The sequence below is a fragment of the Anser anser genome (assembly GCF_964211835.1).
Source record: "Anser anser genome assembly, chromosome: 2".
NCBI lineage: Eukaryota > Metazoa > Chordata > Aves > Anseriformes > Anatidae > Anser > Anser anser.
In genome coordinates, this window is record NC_139721.1 from 148,483,332 (window position 1) to 148,499,716 (window position 16,385).

The 16,385-nt window shown below is 49.5% G+C and overlaps 1 protein-coding gene across 11 annotated transcripts in view; it reads right to left on the reverse strand.

The window, feature by feature from the left end:
- PARD3 (par-3 family cell polarity regulator) overlaps positions 1 to 14,514 on the reverse strand; it is a 448,908-nt gene extending 434,394 nt beyond the window's left edge. For 9 of the 11 annotated variants that reach the window (XM_083826068.1, XM_083826067.1, XM_083826066.1 and 6 more), the window contains exon 1: positions 14,084 to 14,514. In XM_083826068.1, the coding sequence (XP_083682194.1) occupies positions 14,084 to 14,203 (120 nt within the window). In that variant the 5' untranslated portion in view covers positions 14,204 to 14,514. The remainder of the gene's footprint in view (positions 1 to 14,083) is intronic. The other 2 variants (XM_083826061.1, XM_083826059.1) reach the window with 1 other exon arrangement.
- Positions 14,515 to 16,385: the final 1,871 nt, after the last annotated feature.

The following is a 16,385-nucleotide window of genomic DNA, read 5'->3' on the forward strand; positions in this document are numbered from 1 at the left end:
CCGTATTTTACCACATCCTTACTAGAGGGGAAAGATAGACTTGCGGTTAAGGAGTCAGCGGGTCAGTGCTTTATTTCCAGCTCGGTGCTGAGCCGCCTGTGTGGTCCTGGACAAGCCAGCGACCTTCTGTGCCTCGCTTCCCCCGTTTGCTCAGTGGGTTAATTATGTACTTGACAAACACTGTGACATTTTTTCGTGGATTTGCTTTCTGAAGGGAGAAGGCAGCAAGGCACAGAAGGAAATTACCAAATTAAGAGGAGAAGGTGCTGAAGAGCAATCACGTTTTCCGAGCCCGCACGCTCCACACAAGAGGGAGGCACGGCTGTAAATATTTACACTCTCTCCCTCTCTCCGCTGATCCGCTGCATGCCCATGGGTGCAGTTCCTTGATACCGTTTCACCAAGGCAGAAAGGAGGACTCCCCTTGTCTCTGAGAAGTGCTTCCAGATTTCCGCAGGCTCACACTACCGCGGCCGATGTCCCTGCCCGCTGCGCAGGACGCGGCTGCACGGCCGCCCGCTGGTACACGAGGAATATCCGCGGTTACCCTCAGCCAGGCTCCCACGTACCCCCTGCACCACGTTTTCCCCTACACCACGTTTTCCCCGTTGCTGCTGTGCTGCAGGTGGAGGCAGGGTCTCAGAGGCCGGGCTGCCAGATGGCCCAGCGCTGTGAGAGCTGCAGACAGCAGCGGACGCGCTGCTGCACCTGCGACACAGAGGTTTGGCTGCTGTGTATGCAGCACGGCGTACTTCGTTTCAATAAAACTGCACTGAAAGCCCAGCACCACAGGCACAAGGCGACTGCACACGCTGCTGAAGCTCACCTGTTTCTGTGTTTCACCCCAAACTACTCAGATTGAAGCTAGCTGGGATACAACGCGCGGTTGTAACCAGTGGGTACATCACGGATTTGCTGCAGCACGGACAACGGGTACAGCGAAGTACTTCCCTCTTTCCTAAGGTAACACAAAGCTGAGGAGAAAAACCACAGCCGGACGCTGTACAAGCACCGATTGCTGCAATTAGCACGGTGCCGCTGTGAGAGGACCGGCGCTCCCCGGGGAAGCGCCTCCATCTGTGCGAGCACTCGGCTCCTCCGGGAGAGCCCGGCCCTGCTCTGCGCTCCCCTTTCACACCTGACACAACGGGGCGCCGACAGATACCTCTCCCCTCTCAAACCGCAGCACTGGTGGAGCAAGGCTAAGTAGGTATTTCCTACATCTTCCCCACAGGATTCAACCAATGCCTCTGAAATGAGCCGAAAGACACTGCAGGTGTTTTCTTGAATCCTAACCACACCATTTATAGGCTCCCCCGTTTCCTGCATCTCTCTACCCCTGAAGTTTGTTTGCACTTGGACATTTGTCAAAATGGAATAATTTTCACCCAAAAAAAAAGCACCTATCACTAACTTCAATAGTGCAAAGTCCCATTAAACTTCTCCGAAGACGCTGCTTTCAGAGCTGCACACAAGGTAGGGAGCCTTTTAACTCTGAGTAGGGATGCAAAGCGTTTGGTGTTTACCAACAGCTTGTACAGCCTGCATGCATACCCTTACCTCCACGTTAACCATCAAGGTAACTTGAAGCAGTTCATCCCATAAGGCGAGCAAGCTATAAAAGCCAGGAAGCTCCTAGAGAGCAGTACGCCGCGGCAGCACAACCTCGCTGCGGGTCAGTCACCTCGCAGTAATGGTGCTGGTGCCTGTCCTGCACAAAGCAAGCACAGCTCAGCAGTAAGTGTAGATGCAGATCTGGAAATTGAAGCCCACAGCAATGACCAGGATGAAGGTGTAAAGACACAAAGACAAAAAGCCTCCATGCTTTTAAACATTTTAATTTCAAGAGGGTTTTGCTAACCGAGTTCCAAAGGCTTCCCAGAGGGGCAAGTCCTATGACAGTACACAGCTATAAAGGCTACTTTAAAAGTGGTACAAAAAGCCAGCTAAATGCAATTGTCATCATTGAAGTGACCTAACAAATAATAAAACACAGACCTGGAGTTTTAATCAGTGGAGTTCTCCTATACTGAGCATAGCATGCATTAAAATCCAGGCTTTAAAATAAATAAATAAAGGAGTAACTTTTATCAGTTCCACTTTTTTCCTTCTGTGTATTTACATTACATTTCTTTCAAAATGACTCCAGTGTTTTTTGTTTCTCACTTCTCCATTTAATGGCCCTGGGCGAGCAGCAGGGCCGAGGAGCCCTGAGATGTGCCCTGTGCTGCCGCGTCACCGCCAGGCACGAGGAGAGCTCGGCTGCAAGGCTGCGGCTTTCTGAAGGAGCCTGGCAGCAGGAGTAACGATTCGGTCTGCAGAACGAATTATTTATGAAGATGCAAGATCCAGGGGGAGGACTCCACTGCTTTGCTTTTACATCTCTCGTTGGATTTTAGGCCTGCTTCTTCAGAGGGAGGGAGGGGGGAGCTTTGTAGTTCAAACAGGTGGAAGAAATGTTGTCATCGGACATCAGGGTTTGATTCTGAATTTCCTCAGCTTCTGCAGGACAGACGTAAGCCCATGTTGTTTGCCTGCTCTAGGTACCAATTTCCAACATGCTCTCCTTCCCACGCACGCTATAATTTATACACAGAAGAGCTGCACGTTGAAAAACATTACGAGGAAAAAAAAAGTACATCCTTCTGTTGCCATCATCAGCAGGCAATTTCTGAGAAATCTGAACTCAGCCACCGGCAGGTCTTTGATCCAGATGCTCCGGACCACCCAGGACACCGCTCCACAGGCAGCAAAGCGAGGAGGTGAACAGCAAGGGGCTGGCTCCTCTTTGCCAGAGATGTTCGGGAGGGCACGAGATGGCCAGAGCGGCACGAGATGGCTCTGCGAAGCTCAGCTCCTCCTGCTCACCAGCTGTAGGCACAGCCGACAAATCTGAAGCTGCACGGTCTGCACTGAAAGCCCACTGTCGAGCCAGAGCATCAGGTGAAAGAGATTTATTTATAATAAACTGTTCCATTTCAGAGCTCTGCTTCCTATGTCAGCTTTTAGTTTATGTTGCAGAATAATGCAAAACAACAAAGTGAATTATTATTTGCTCTGCACTCGAGTTCAGAAAGGAACAACACACTTTTTGGAAAACAAATGACAGAAAAATTCTGGATTAAATATATATGGCACGCATCTGAAACATAATTCATTACAGAAAAACTATTTTTTTTGATTTCAATATTACATACAACTTTAATCTCCAAAAGCAATCAAGAAAAATTGTGTTTTTATTGTGTCCCTGCTTACAACACCTTTGGCATTCACTAACCTTTGGAACCAACGCCTTTCAGAAGGCAACAAAGCACTGACACACCAAAGCAGAAGCAAATTGTGAAAGCATCTAGAGTTAGGGCAGCCTTTATAACTGTCTAATCGCAGACATAATACGTGGTCGAAGAAAGCAAAACACAGGCCACCTATAAAACACAACATACCTTTTACAGAATTAGCGAATATTAAAATATTTTGGATCTGAAATCATAACTCTCAGACAGAACAAGGAAAAACATCCTTCTTTTTACTTTGTCCCACTATGAGACCGAGCAAGTACCAAATTACGAAGTGGAAGTAATTTAGAACAAAATAAACCATTTCCTACAAAGTGCTCTCCAGTACAGTAGCTGCCTATGGTAAATACTGAACTACAGATTTTTCTTTTTTTTTTTTTTTTTTTTTTAAGCCAGAGGAGTAGCATCCATGCATAAGCAATTACACGCCCACCTTGAGAGCATTTTTAGAAGGGGGACTCCCAGGTGGGTCCACCAGATCTCCTGGTACCAGACTTTCCCCAACCACACGGCCCCACACTCCTCCCAGCAGTCGCTGCCCACCAGGGAAACACCACAAAAAGCAGATTTGGTCTCAGCCTGAAGCACGCGATTGCCAAATCCGTTTCAGAAGTAGATTTACGATACAGTTCCCTTCAGCAGCCTGTTTAGGCTTCTCCAAATCCTAAAGGGTAAACAGCAGTACATCCAAGCTAATTACTCCATATTCAAATATCAAAAGAATACTTAACTCAGCACAAATTAGCTTTTCTTATAAAAAAAGCTCTCCTTCGCTGCTGCTGTCGTTCTCCAGCTAGGGAATTCCACCCAGCAACGATGCCTCTGCTCCGGGGAGAGCAGGGCCAGGCCTTGCCAGGTCGGTGTTTCCTCAGCCCCAGCGGATGCGATGCCGGACACGGGTTACCTGCGGCCCCCAGCTCGGCACGGGGGCTTCCAGCCAGCACCAACCGCTCTGGGGCAAGGCCGACACAACGAAAGGGGCATCGGGAATTTACTTCAGACATCTCTAACAATAAAGGGGAGGTTTGCAAGACCCTGAATACAATAACATTTCACACATCAACATCTGGTTCTAGTTTACCGAAGCATTATGCTCTGGAGTGATTGCTGGACACGCGGTGAGACCGCTCCATTGCCTAATACAACAAGCTCAATACCCTGTTTTACATACAGGGCATAATATTTTCTTTTTCGACCAGGTTGGATAAGTCTAAAACACTTAGAAGGCTTTTACCTTTTTTATTTTTTAAAGCAACAATTGAACATACAAGCATTTTGCATGCACAAAGTTACAGATTTTTAAAATCCTGTTCATTGGCTGCTTTACAACACAAAGCCCACACTGACAGGCAACACATTTAAAAGCTCTATTTATTTAGTCTAGTCCACCTTTTCTTGTGATTTCTTAGTTTGGACTTTCCAGAACTATAATAGGCACTGTCTATTTGTGCTGGGTTTTATGAAGAAAAACTAGAAGAAGCAACAAAAGCTGCTGTAAAGAAAATTCAGCGAGAGCAGGAAATACTGATCTTCTCAAATTAGTATTCTTAATGCCAAAAAAAAGAAAAAAATGATATTCGGTATAGGATTGGGAAATGACACCCTGCCCCACCGGCAGGGAGGGCCCTCCACCTGAGGACAACGGGGAGCCCCCCGTGCTGGGGCTCTTCCTCCCCTCTGCCCCCGCTCCCCTTGGCCCTACGGCGCAGCAACACCTTCGCCAGCGCGACAACCAAATCCCCGGGGACACACCCTCACCTCCATCCGCGCCCAACGCGCCGTCGGAGCGCCCAGCCTCCGGCACATGCCTCGGAGGAGCGTTCACGGAGAGCCAAGCGGGAAGCTGGGCGCAGGCGAGGCGTTTCCAGAGCTCTGCGCGGCCAGGCTGCGTGGCAGGGCCCGTCGGGCAGGGCTCCCGTCGCCTCCTCGTACCGCGGCACAATTCCTCGCCTTACCTCAGCCCCCGCTGCTCTGTACTCAGACAGACGTTTAACCCAACAAATGAGAGGTACGGAGATGACTGTTCTCCAACCAGCCGCATTATTACCGCTGCGCGATGTTTTTGACTTTCGGCAAAGAAAGGGCTTACTTCGGGCTAACAGTTTCTCCAGCAGCACGGCGCTGCCAAGAGATGGGACCAGCTTTGAGACGGGTTAAATGCTTTTGCTCCTCATCCTCGGTGGCAGCACGCAGGCCGAAGGCTCCCTGGCCAGGGGAGGCTGCCCGCCTTCCCCCCGCGCTCGGCTGCGGGCAATCAGCCTCAGAAAGGGACAGCACAAACAAATGCACGCTTAAAAAAAGGCAAATAACATTCGGTGCAACAGGTTGGGGAAAACAAATTAAATCGAGCCCTGTTGCTCCATTTAGCGGTTTATTAAAGAAGCTAAAAGTTCTGAAGCTCCAATTTATTTTTTAAGCTGCCACTTAATATGTTAGGGCAACATCAGAGTCATCTCAGAGACACTCCAGCATGCCTGCATTTCTTCCGTATTTCACAAACTTCTCCTCAGGAAGATCCTGAGAACTGGAACAAAGTAGCGCTTCTCGTTACACGCACAAAGAGGTGCATCTCTGCAAGTTTCTCACAAGTAGGATATTGCTTCTGACATTTAATAGGGAAGAAAAAACTTTGTGGCCCTTGCCTAGGGGAATACAGAGTAACTCAAGAACTTTGAAAGCACATGCAAAAAAGATGGGGTAAGGTGAAACTACTTTTTCATTTAGTAAGTGCGGCTTAATTTCTTCAAACAAATGAAAACACCTAAGTGGGTGCGCACACAAATATACAGACACTCCCAAGTCCTATCTCCATTTAAAACATTTCATACCCACGTAACTTTCTTTCTCCCATTAGTAATTCAGCAAGAATACCAGAAACATTTTAAATTCCCATCTGAGTCTCTGGTTCAGTAACGACATGCATACCCGGAACAGAAATCCTATAAACGTGGCCACTTAAAAAGAAAACTGCTAACGATGTACCAGCTCGCTCCTCCTGCAAAGGGCTCTGAATCTCGCTGCATCAGCAGCAGGCTGAGCGTGAGAGAATGTGGAAAGTATGTCCAAAAATGTGACATCACTTCTCCAAAATGGTGTCTATTTTCCCTACCAAGTCAGAGATTCACTACTTTCAGTACACCTATTAGCACAAAAGGGAAAAGTTGCTAGAATAAATTCCCCAGGTTTCTTTTTTTTTTTAAAAAAAGCCCTTTGAACGACAGCTGTGGTGTCACTGAAGACATATTTTTAATCCACTTCCTAAATCGACTGCTTACCTCTGAGTTAACCAGTTCCTTCCTACCTTCAGCTCCTTTTATTTGTCAGTGTGTGACTCATGGCCTTGCTGCCACACAAGCTCCCATTTCCCTTGTGTGAATGAAACAGTACCAGGAGTTGCATCCACTTACCATTGCCCCGAAAGCTTTTTCCCTTTGCCAGTCTCTAGGGCCATCCCATGCTTTTATTCCTCCCCTCCAGGAGCCCGTTCCTCTCCCCAGTCCTTCTCCTTCTGCCAGCCCAGTCTCCTTACCACAGAAGTCCCGACGAGGCAGGCGGGACGGCGGGGAGGCCGGACGAGCCCCGTGCTGCACACAGGAGCCTGCAGGCGGGCCTGGGGCTCTCAGCACGCAGCAGGGACGCGGCAGCAGCCCAGGGCCAGCTCTGCGGGACGCCGCAGCGCGCCCCCCGCGCTCAGACATATTTGGCCTTGGTTAATTTTCCCTTCCGTCGGCAACCTGAGCCCTGAGACACGGCGCACCATCCATTTGGCTGTAATTCAGTGAAATCAACAGCCCCCGCACCTCATCAACGCAGGTGCTTTTGCTGGGGTGCGTGCCTGGTGAAGCCCCTCGCCTCGCACGGCACTCAGGGAACCGAGTTCGGGTCCAAAGGCCCTCTGCATCAACGCTTCCTCAAGCCACGGGCGCTTACTGGGCACTGCAGACGGCGAACCAGAGAGGCCAGGCACTGCACCTCCAGCCAGACAGGGAAAACTCCCGTGCACGTTTCCAGCAGGCCTACATGCAAATAGAGCAAACGGGAACTCGTCCAAGAGTTTTCAGTCGGGAGGCATTTCGCCTTTTGTTTAGGTCTAACTGCGTTACTACGTTCCGATCGCTCCACAACGAGAAACTGAAGTGGAACATACGTCACCCTCACGTACCTGCTACCTGCTTAAGAAAAAAATAGACTAAGTGCAGCAAAATAATTATAAAAATTATCTCTGATTTAACAAATACCTGGAACCAATTTGAGAAAATAGCTAAAGCTACCGGTTGAAAACAATGTGACACTGCTACAACAAGCAAAATGAATGTGATTATTTGAAGAACGAAAGCACCATCTTGGCCTCTCTTTATTTAAAATGACTTTTTCCTGATTTCAGAATTTGACTCATTTCCCTTTCACTAGCAGTATCAGTCCTTCTGACAAGTGCTGTGTACATCTGTGCTTGCTAGCTCTCGAGTATTCATTTTTTCTTTCTCGTTTTTGAGCAGTTCCACTGGATTATGTAACTTCCCTCAAAGGCGGTTTGGTTTGCTGGATTTTTTTCATCTGTCTTCCAGCACCAGATTTGCTGAGCATTACAGTAAAATGACCTCAAAGAAACAAGGAAAATATATACTGTATATTAAAAGGGAAACAAAAAACACAGATGCTCTAACGTATCTTGCTGATTTTTTTTAATACTTTTTTTGCTCCACTTTTTATTTTCTTACTGCTCACAAAACATTTCTGAGTGAGAACATCTGTGCTATGCTCTGGATTTATGTTAGAAGAATTCCACTTTATTTTCAATATACATAAGCATCGGTTCAGCATTGTTGCATGTTTTATCCATTCAATTTCTGCTGGGATGAAAAGGTTTGTTTTCCTTTGAAGAACCAGGAAATTGTTTTAAAGCTACATGAGCCATATTCTGTATAACTAATATCGTCAACGTTTCTCCCCCATTTACTCCACCTTATTTTACCAGATTAAATGCGCCACGACCAAAAGATGTCATAGTCTGGTACAACTGAGAAAGTGTTACTTCCAATGGTGTTTTTATAACCCAGCTAAAACATCTGCAACCATTAGAACTGAAGCCGAAGTGCAAGAAACTATGAGAGTCAGATGGTTTTCCACTGGTCGAGGCTATCGCCCGAGACAAGAAAGGCTGGCAGCTCCCTAAACCTCAAATTACAGACGGGAACCACTCACGTAACGTGCTGAGCGCTTTCACAGACTTCCACAACTTCTTCCACGGAGCAGCAGGCACCGGGCTCGGCAGCCCAACAGCGCTTCTGCTCGTAGTGAAATCACTCGCAAGGCTCTTCCACAAACGTACAATCCACTTCTGTCATCAGCGAGCGATGCTTAAATATTGACAAACCACGTAACGCTGAACCTAAAGCGATGACACACGCCGTCCAGCTACAGATACGTATTGCTCACATAAGCAAAACAAAGTAATACCACACATACCCTCCACTGAAAATATTTCCCAAGCTGAAGGACTTGCAAGCTGTCCAGCTTTCGTGCCCGGCTTGCAGAGCAGTCTCCTGTCCTGTGGGCTCGGCGTTTCTGCACAGCAAGGTCCGGGTGCAAGGGACCCACGGGGCCACCACCACGCCTGCGGGCTGAGCCCTACCTCTACCCTGCAGCTTCTCATGCAACGCAGGAACCCATTGCAGCACTTTTCCTTCTTAAACCAGCAGCTCTCCCCCGCTGTCTGTAGCTCTCACCAGGCCGCAGCTGAGCGAGGTACCAGTCATCCGGGTTTCACCACCACTGCCTGGAGCACAACATCAGCAACGAGGCCGAGAGCTGGCTCCAGAAAATGCCCTGCGGGGAGCCAGGGCTCTCCTGGCTGAGCTCACGTACAGCATTTCAGTGCCAGCCGGCACATACCACAGCAGGAGCAAAGAGACTGCATCCCCACGCTGTCAGCTGGAAGTCAACGGTCAGCTGAGCAGCAGGGGTGAGGGGGTTTTTTCAGGTTTGTGTCATGGACCTTTTTGGGGTGGAGAAGGTTCGTGCACATTCTGGAAATAGCCTGTAATGCTTCTTTCTACTTAAAACAGTCTCAAGATTTAGAAAGGTATCAAAAAGAAGTCAAATTTAAAAACAAAAGTCCCTGCTAGGCTACATGTCATTTACGCCATTAGTGCCTGTAAGCGTTTTCACTGTGACTGCAACGGAGTGTCCCTGGAGGAGCCAGCTGCGCATGCGCCCAAAACCTAGCGGACAGTCTTAAGCAGGGAAAACACTGAGATCAATACAAAGTACACATAAAATCAGTAAATTTTCATAGTGACCCGCTCCTGCGTGCTCTCCACCATGTAATAGTACATAAAAACCATCCCTCACGACATGCTCACGAGCAAACGTAAAATTGTTTGCTCCACTGAACATGAGAGGCATGAAAGTTGTCACTGCATCTGCAAGGCAGCCTGCTGCTTGGCAGCTGGTTTTTAAGCAAATAATTGTTCTGAGAAGTCCTGTTCAGCTGGCACTGGAACAAAAAAAAAATTCAAGAAGAGAAGAGAAGTGCGTCGCACTTTCCCTAAGACTACAACCTTCCCCTCACGCTTCCCTGCCAATGAATTTCAGATCTACCAACGAGGTGGAGCTCCAAACTTTGGGCGGCATTTGACACTTGTTACCTTTGCTTACACGACCAACTTTTTTTTGAGTTCCGGTCCCGTATCAGCAGCTGCCTTCAAATGCTATCAAGGAACAGATTACAATTACTTCTAACAAACATTAACGCACTGCGGTTTCTAAATTAACAATTCAAGCATTGTTCCCCACGGTATCGCAATCCCTCCAACATTTAATCTCCCACAACCTTTTGGTGAGGCTGAGGGGAAAGGACTCTCAGAAGAGGTCTCCTAAAATATTTTTGTTTCCTCTGGAGTTTTGGTTAATTTTCTTAGTTCTCCTAGAGCACTGGTGTTACACGCAGAGCCTACGAGCACTACCGCAGGCTCACGGTCTGTGGACACTACCGCAGGCTCATGACCCACAGCACATCAGACTGAACAATCACAAAGAGCCTGAACAATCCCTGCAGGAACCGAATGGGAGACTGAACAATTTATAAATCCAAAAAACTATGAATTCCCAATTCATATTCTTGTTTACTGTGCTCATATACGTCACACAAACACGTCACACTAAAGTAAAAAACTGAAAACATTGTACCTACCATTGTGTATGCATGCCTATTTACATTTGCAAGAAAAAGTAGTAAAATGCTTATATCTCAAAAAGCTCAAAACCTACAAAGGTTATGGCGACAGCAGAAAGTTACCAATAAATAAATAATCAAAAAATAAAAATAAAAATCAGAAATATCTCTGACTGCAGTCAGGTTAAACCAAAGCTACAGGATGTGCAATTCTTTTTGACAAAAGGTTACTCGATGCATTCCACCCTTACGTTATTTTTAGGAAAACTTTCCACCTTTTTACATTAGGTTACAGTCAATCATTTGCTATGTTTCACAAACGCCTACCTGTCTGTTCCCTTTTGGGGCAGCTGACAATTTCTTTCCATTAATGATACGAAAATCAAGTGTGGCTGACATCCCTCTCCTCAAAACTCCTTCCTACCTTACTCCAGCAGTTTTCTGTCCTCAGAAAAACTGACAGAAAACCATGAGCAGAACTAAGTAAACACACAAAACCTGCAAAGCCTCTGACCTCCCCGATGAGTGGAGTTTGGGAAATGCACCTAAAACTTCACAGGCCAGCCGCCACCTGAACAAACCGTACTCGTTTAATGCTTACTGCAGAAACTGTGCCAGAGGCTGCACCAGTCCAGCCCCACAAAACATCGTTAGTATGCCACCGTGCAAAAAAGATTTCATGGAGTGTGATCGATTTTGGCCACATCCAGTTACTCTGGACAGCTGGACTTCTTAAACATCTCTTTTCACTTCTTCTTTCCCCACAAACACAGCTCGAAGAAAAATGGAGCACACTTCAGACACAAAGCTTCTCCTGCACTGAAAGCAAAGGATCAGAAAGATTTCCTGTACACACTGCACGGATCAAGCCCCAAGCACAGCCCGCCATATTAAGTTGTTCCGTACTTAAAGATTTAGCATTGAGAGCTGTGTTAATCCGTACTGATTTTTTCTGCTTTGAGATTTATGCATCCTAAGCAAAGCCAGCAGCACCCCCAACAAACTGCAGTAAATTGTGCGCTATCCATACGCTTTTCAACAGTCTTAACGTTTCACAGAGAGGAGAACCTTACTATCACCTTCCTTATTTTTGTCCGCATTCCTTCCGTTCCCAGCACGTCTACCTAACCTAAATAACACCAAGTCGAGAAAACTCGAACCGAGGTCAAAGCTTGAAGTTACTTGCTCGTGGCAGCCTGCAAGCACGAAGCCTTGCTGTCTCGCCACCGCTACCCAGGCAGGGCAGCTTACTGCTAACCGTAACCTGAAAACCACAGCAAAGCGCGAGGCAGGCTCAGAGCAGCTGGCACTTCAGCTCTCGCGTGCTTCAAGTGGTTCTCCTGCAGGAACTGCTGCATAAAGCAGGCACGCTCTTTATTCGCAGGATGCGAAACGCTGTTTTTCCTGTCAGTATGAAAACCATAAACATAATTAAAGGATTCTGAATAATGTTCCACCAGATACGCTTTTTTCCCTAACAGCACAGTCGTGGTTAAGCAGAGCTCGGTGTCAGCTTGATGCCAGCTGCCAGATCCTGCCTTCAGATGTGCCCACATACCTTTACCCTGGCAGTGCAGGAATTACTTTGTTTCCTCTCTGTCTCTTTCTGAAGCAAAGACTTGCTCAGTTGCTACACTAGCACAGACACCAACCATCTAAGTGCTACAAACAGACAGCAATTTATGAAACCCTGCCACTGAAGCCACGTTACGCTACAGCAAGCACAGGAAACACCAGGATGGGTTTGCTCACGAGGCACTGAGGAGCCGTCTCCTCGCTGCCACACATCGCTGTGGAAAAGCTTCAGAAGTTAAGTTAAAAGCAAGGTGTGACAGTGCCTATATACAGCACTCAGAGAAAAGCCCGTGGACTCTGCTTACTGTGCTTTCAACCACACTATTTCCATATAATAGAAGCAATCTCAGTAATTATGACTACCTCAAGTCCATACCGCTGGCATACAGCATAACCGCCATATAAATACTAATAAATAAAAAAAAAAAAACATGTCATTTGAAACCCCGGATTGAGAGCTCTGGGGACGGGGGACCAAGGGGCAGGCCAAGTCTGTCCGCACATCTGCAAATGGTCTTGTTAGTAAATACACCAGCACGTTTGAAGAAGAGTTACATCATAACATTTTTGTTTTTCCACAGGTGGGCCATCGCCCTCCCGGACAAGCCGTGCCACCTGCAACCAGAGCCCTTTCCCGGTGACCAGCACGCCTTCCCTCTGCTGCAGTCGCTCCCAGCCTCCACATCACACCGCAGGGCCTTACCGCCATCCCCGAACTCCATTCAACGGCTGGAAGCAGGAACGAAGGTCAGTGGCACCCGAGCTACCTCCCCGTGGGACACAGGTTTGGAACACGAGACATCAAAATAATGAATCCTTATCAATGCCGTAACACTTAAAAATGAATTCTGCAAGCTGTCCTCATCTGAACGCCCCGATGAAGCACGCAACACTCCCCCGGGGGACGTGCTTGGCTGCTCACTGTTACCTGAAGCAGAGGCACTTTCGCCCACCGCCTCACCCGCGCACGCAGCTCGCTGCGCGCACCGCCGCAGCGCGCAGGTAACAGCTGGTGTGCAGCCATTCCCTAGCAAGCTGTTTTATTCCTCTTCCAGCCAGAGACACAACTGCTGCAAGAGGTGTAATAAAAGCGTATCGAGAACGTTTCCTGGTTTTTCCCTCCAAAACCATGATCTTCAGGAATAAAGCAGGGAGGTGAGGGGAACGTCGGTTACTTTTCTCCCCGCAGCACACAGGGCTCTAAGGAAACCAATCTCAAAAACTTTGCTGGGAACCCCCTCAGACCAGTCAGTACTATTCACAGAGCTCCTCCAGCAGCGAGGCGCGGTTTCAGTGAGCCTCCAAGTCAGCATTTGCCAAAACAAAACGTCCAGATTGAGTGAAGACCACCGGAATGGCTAAGGAAGCGAAGCTTAATCCACCACTTGAATGAACCAGGTGGAAAAAAAGGGAAGGGAGCTTGCTTAAGTTTCCCGTCCCAACAAACCGGCTGACTGAGAAGTTTGCAACAACAACGTGCAAGAAAAAGAAGAAGGATTTTTAAAAACGGGGGATAGAAGCCCCAGCAGATCTGCTGCGGAAGGCAAGCCGAGCGTGCTCGCACCGCCGGAGATTTCAACATGGGGCTGAGGGAGGCCGGCACAAGCGGGAGCCGGGACCGGCCCCTCGGCAGGCCGGGGCCTCACGCACCCGCGGAGCCGCTCCGGCCGCCCCGGGCCCCTCCGGGGGGCTGCCCCCGGCCGCCGTCCCCGCGGGGCCTGGAGGGCCGGGAAGCCTGGGGCTGGATTTCCAGCGGCCCCCGCGCCCGGCCCGCAGCCGGCCGGCCGCGCTCGGCGCCTCGGCCCCCGGGGCAGAGCCGGCACCGCGCCGGGGCCCCGCGTCCCTCCGTGCCCGGCCGGGGACGAGGCGGCCCCCGCGGCTCAACCGCACCCCGCCGGGGGCCGCCGCCGCCGCCTGGCCGCCGGGCACCGGCGAACAAAGGGCGGAGCGGGGCAGCCCGGACTTTTCCCTCCCCGCTCCGGGAAGCGCCATATTGATCGCGGGCGCCGCTCCCCGCGCCCCCCTCCGTCTCCCTCACCTTGGCGATCGCCTTCTTGTAGCGGGTGACGGCTTGCTGGATGAGGCTGAAAACTTTCATGTTCCCGTCCCCGCAGGGCACGACCACCCGCGTCCTCCCGAAGCACACCGTGACTTTCATCCTGCGGGGGTGTGCGGGGGGGTGCTCCCGCGTCCCTCCGGCCCCTCGCAGCCTTCCTCCTCCTCCTCCTCCTCCTCCTCCTCCTCTCCGCCCTCCGCCACGGCCGCCCCCCGGCGGGGCGCGGCGCTCAGCCCCCGGCCGGCCCGGCGGCGGGGGGACGGGGACACGGCAAGGCGAGGGGGCCCGGCGGCCGCCTGGCTGCGGAGGGGGAGCGGGGAGCAGCCGGGGGCCGCTCACATGCCGCTGCCCGCGGCCACCTGCTCGGCGCCTGCCCCGGCACAGCGGCGGTGGCGGCGGGCGGGGCGCTGGCGGCGCTGCCTCCCCGCTCCGGAGGCTCGGGGCATTGCAGCGGGGCGGGGGCAGCCCGGGAGGACCGGCGGGGAGCCCCCCTCCGAGCCGCCGGGGGCCGGCGGGGGGCTGAGGTGGCGCTGAGGGGCCGCGCCGGTGGGCCGCCGGGCTGGGTCGGGGTCCCGAGGCCGGGCTGGCGCTAGGGACCCCGTAAAAACCCCTGCTCCCCTCGGCCCGGTGTGGTTCTCTCAGGGAATGCTTGGCACAGCTCGCTGCGCCTTGATCCAGGGAGCTGCCTGCTAGCTGAACCACAGAACCGCAAAGTAGCCCCAGTTGGAAGGGGCCCGCAAGGATCATCCAGCCCCCGGCTCCTGGGTCCGCACAGGACCACCCAAAAATCAGACCGTAGGTCTGAGTATTCTCCCTCACATGTGTGAGTACGAAGAAACCGAGACACTAAACCACAGAGAATTTGGAAACGGAAGCTTTCTGCTTTCCCACCTGATGTCTGAGGAGAGCCACCACACAGAACCAGGTGCTCCTCGTGGTCCTTTGCGCTTCTGTTAGTGCGACAGAACCAACACAGAGTGAGGGGAGAAAACTGGTGCATCATCAGTAACCTCAGCATCGATGAAATCGCTGAGCAATTTTCTCCTCAAAGCACTCAGAAGTCAAAAGGTTTTGCAAATATCACTCGCATTTTTTCATGGATTTCACCCAGGACAATGGAGTTGCACAGTTCACCGAACACTCGGTATGGGCTGACAGCGTATTGCTTTTGGGTATAAACGGTGAAATTCAAATTAACCGCAGAGTGAAGGTGGAGTTTGGAGGACAGCAAGGCAGGAAAAATGCTTTTTTTCCCCTGAATTTATTAGTGGTACCAGAGCACGAAGCAGTTGGTAGTCCACTCTGGTGCCCATAGGCAATAGTGTTAGTAACTTCCAGAACTTCAGATGTGATACAAATGGCAAAGCTATCGGCAGTTTTGTGGCTACACAGTTAAAGGGCAAAATTAATGATTTTCTTAAAACTTCAAGGGTGAAATTATTGCCTAATTAAGTCAACGGTATCATGAGAATGGCATCCCTAGCCCTTTGCATTCTAATTAGCACTTCCAAGTGAAGCAAGCAGAGTTGGTTTATATTGGTACCTCAAATACCTGGTCCAATTTCCTTGAAATCCATAGATTTTTTTCCACTAATGGCAGATTTGGAAAGCTTCTGGACACACAAAGATGAAACAGTCCACGCAGTAGTCTACAGATGATTCTGCTTTGTTTAGATGTTAATTTTATTTCCATTACCCACCTGACTTATCTGAACTAATGACTTAGATGAGGATCTGAATTCTTTATGAGAAATGATACGGCTGCCTGTGAAAGCAGGAAAAAAAGCACACCTGCCCTATTATAATATTTTATCTTATCCCCAGCATTTCAATTCTGCGGAATAGAAAGGCAGCATGCAGGAGTTCAGAAAGGCAGAAATGAAATAAAACTGGAGTACACAGCTTCCAGCTTGCAACTGAGACAACTGAGCACACTCCACAATTTTATGGCCGTAGCCTATCAAATTTATTATTGGAAAACGTTGAAAATTTCCATTAACCTGCTGTTTTTGTACTTTCTAGGTGATCATAAGAGCTGCTGAGAACATACTGAGAGGATAAAAGAGTTATAAATCCTTGATTTAATAGGCATCATCTGAGAAACTTGCAGGAACAGCTGTAAAAATGTGAAGTCAATAGAGACTCTTCCAAGACATACTGCCTTTTAGAAGCAATTTTACAGTGGCATAGACTGTAATGATCAACATTATGTTTCGGCAGTCATTTGCATTTATCCACTGAAACATAATGTTGCGTATCAGGAGGAACTTTACCACACTGCTGT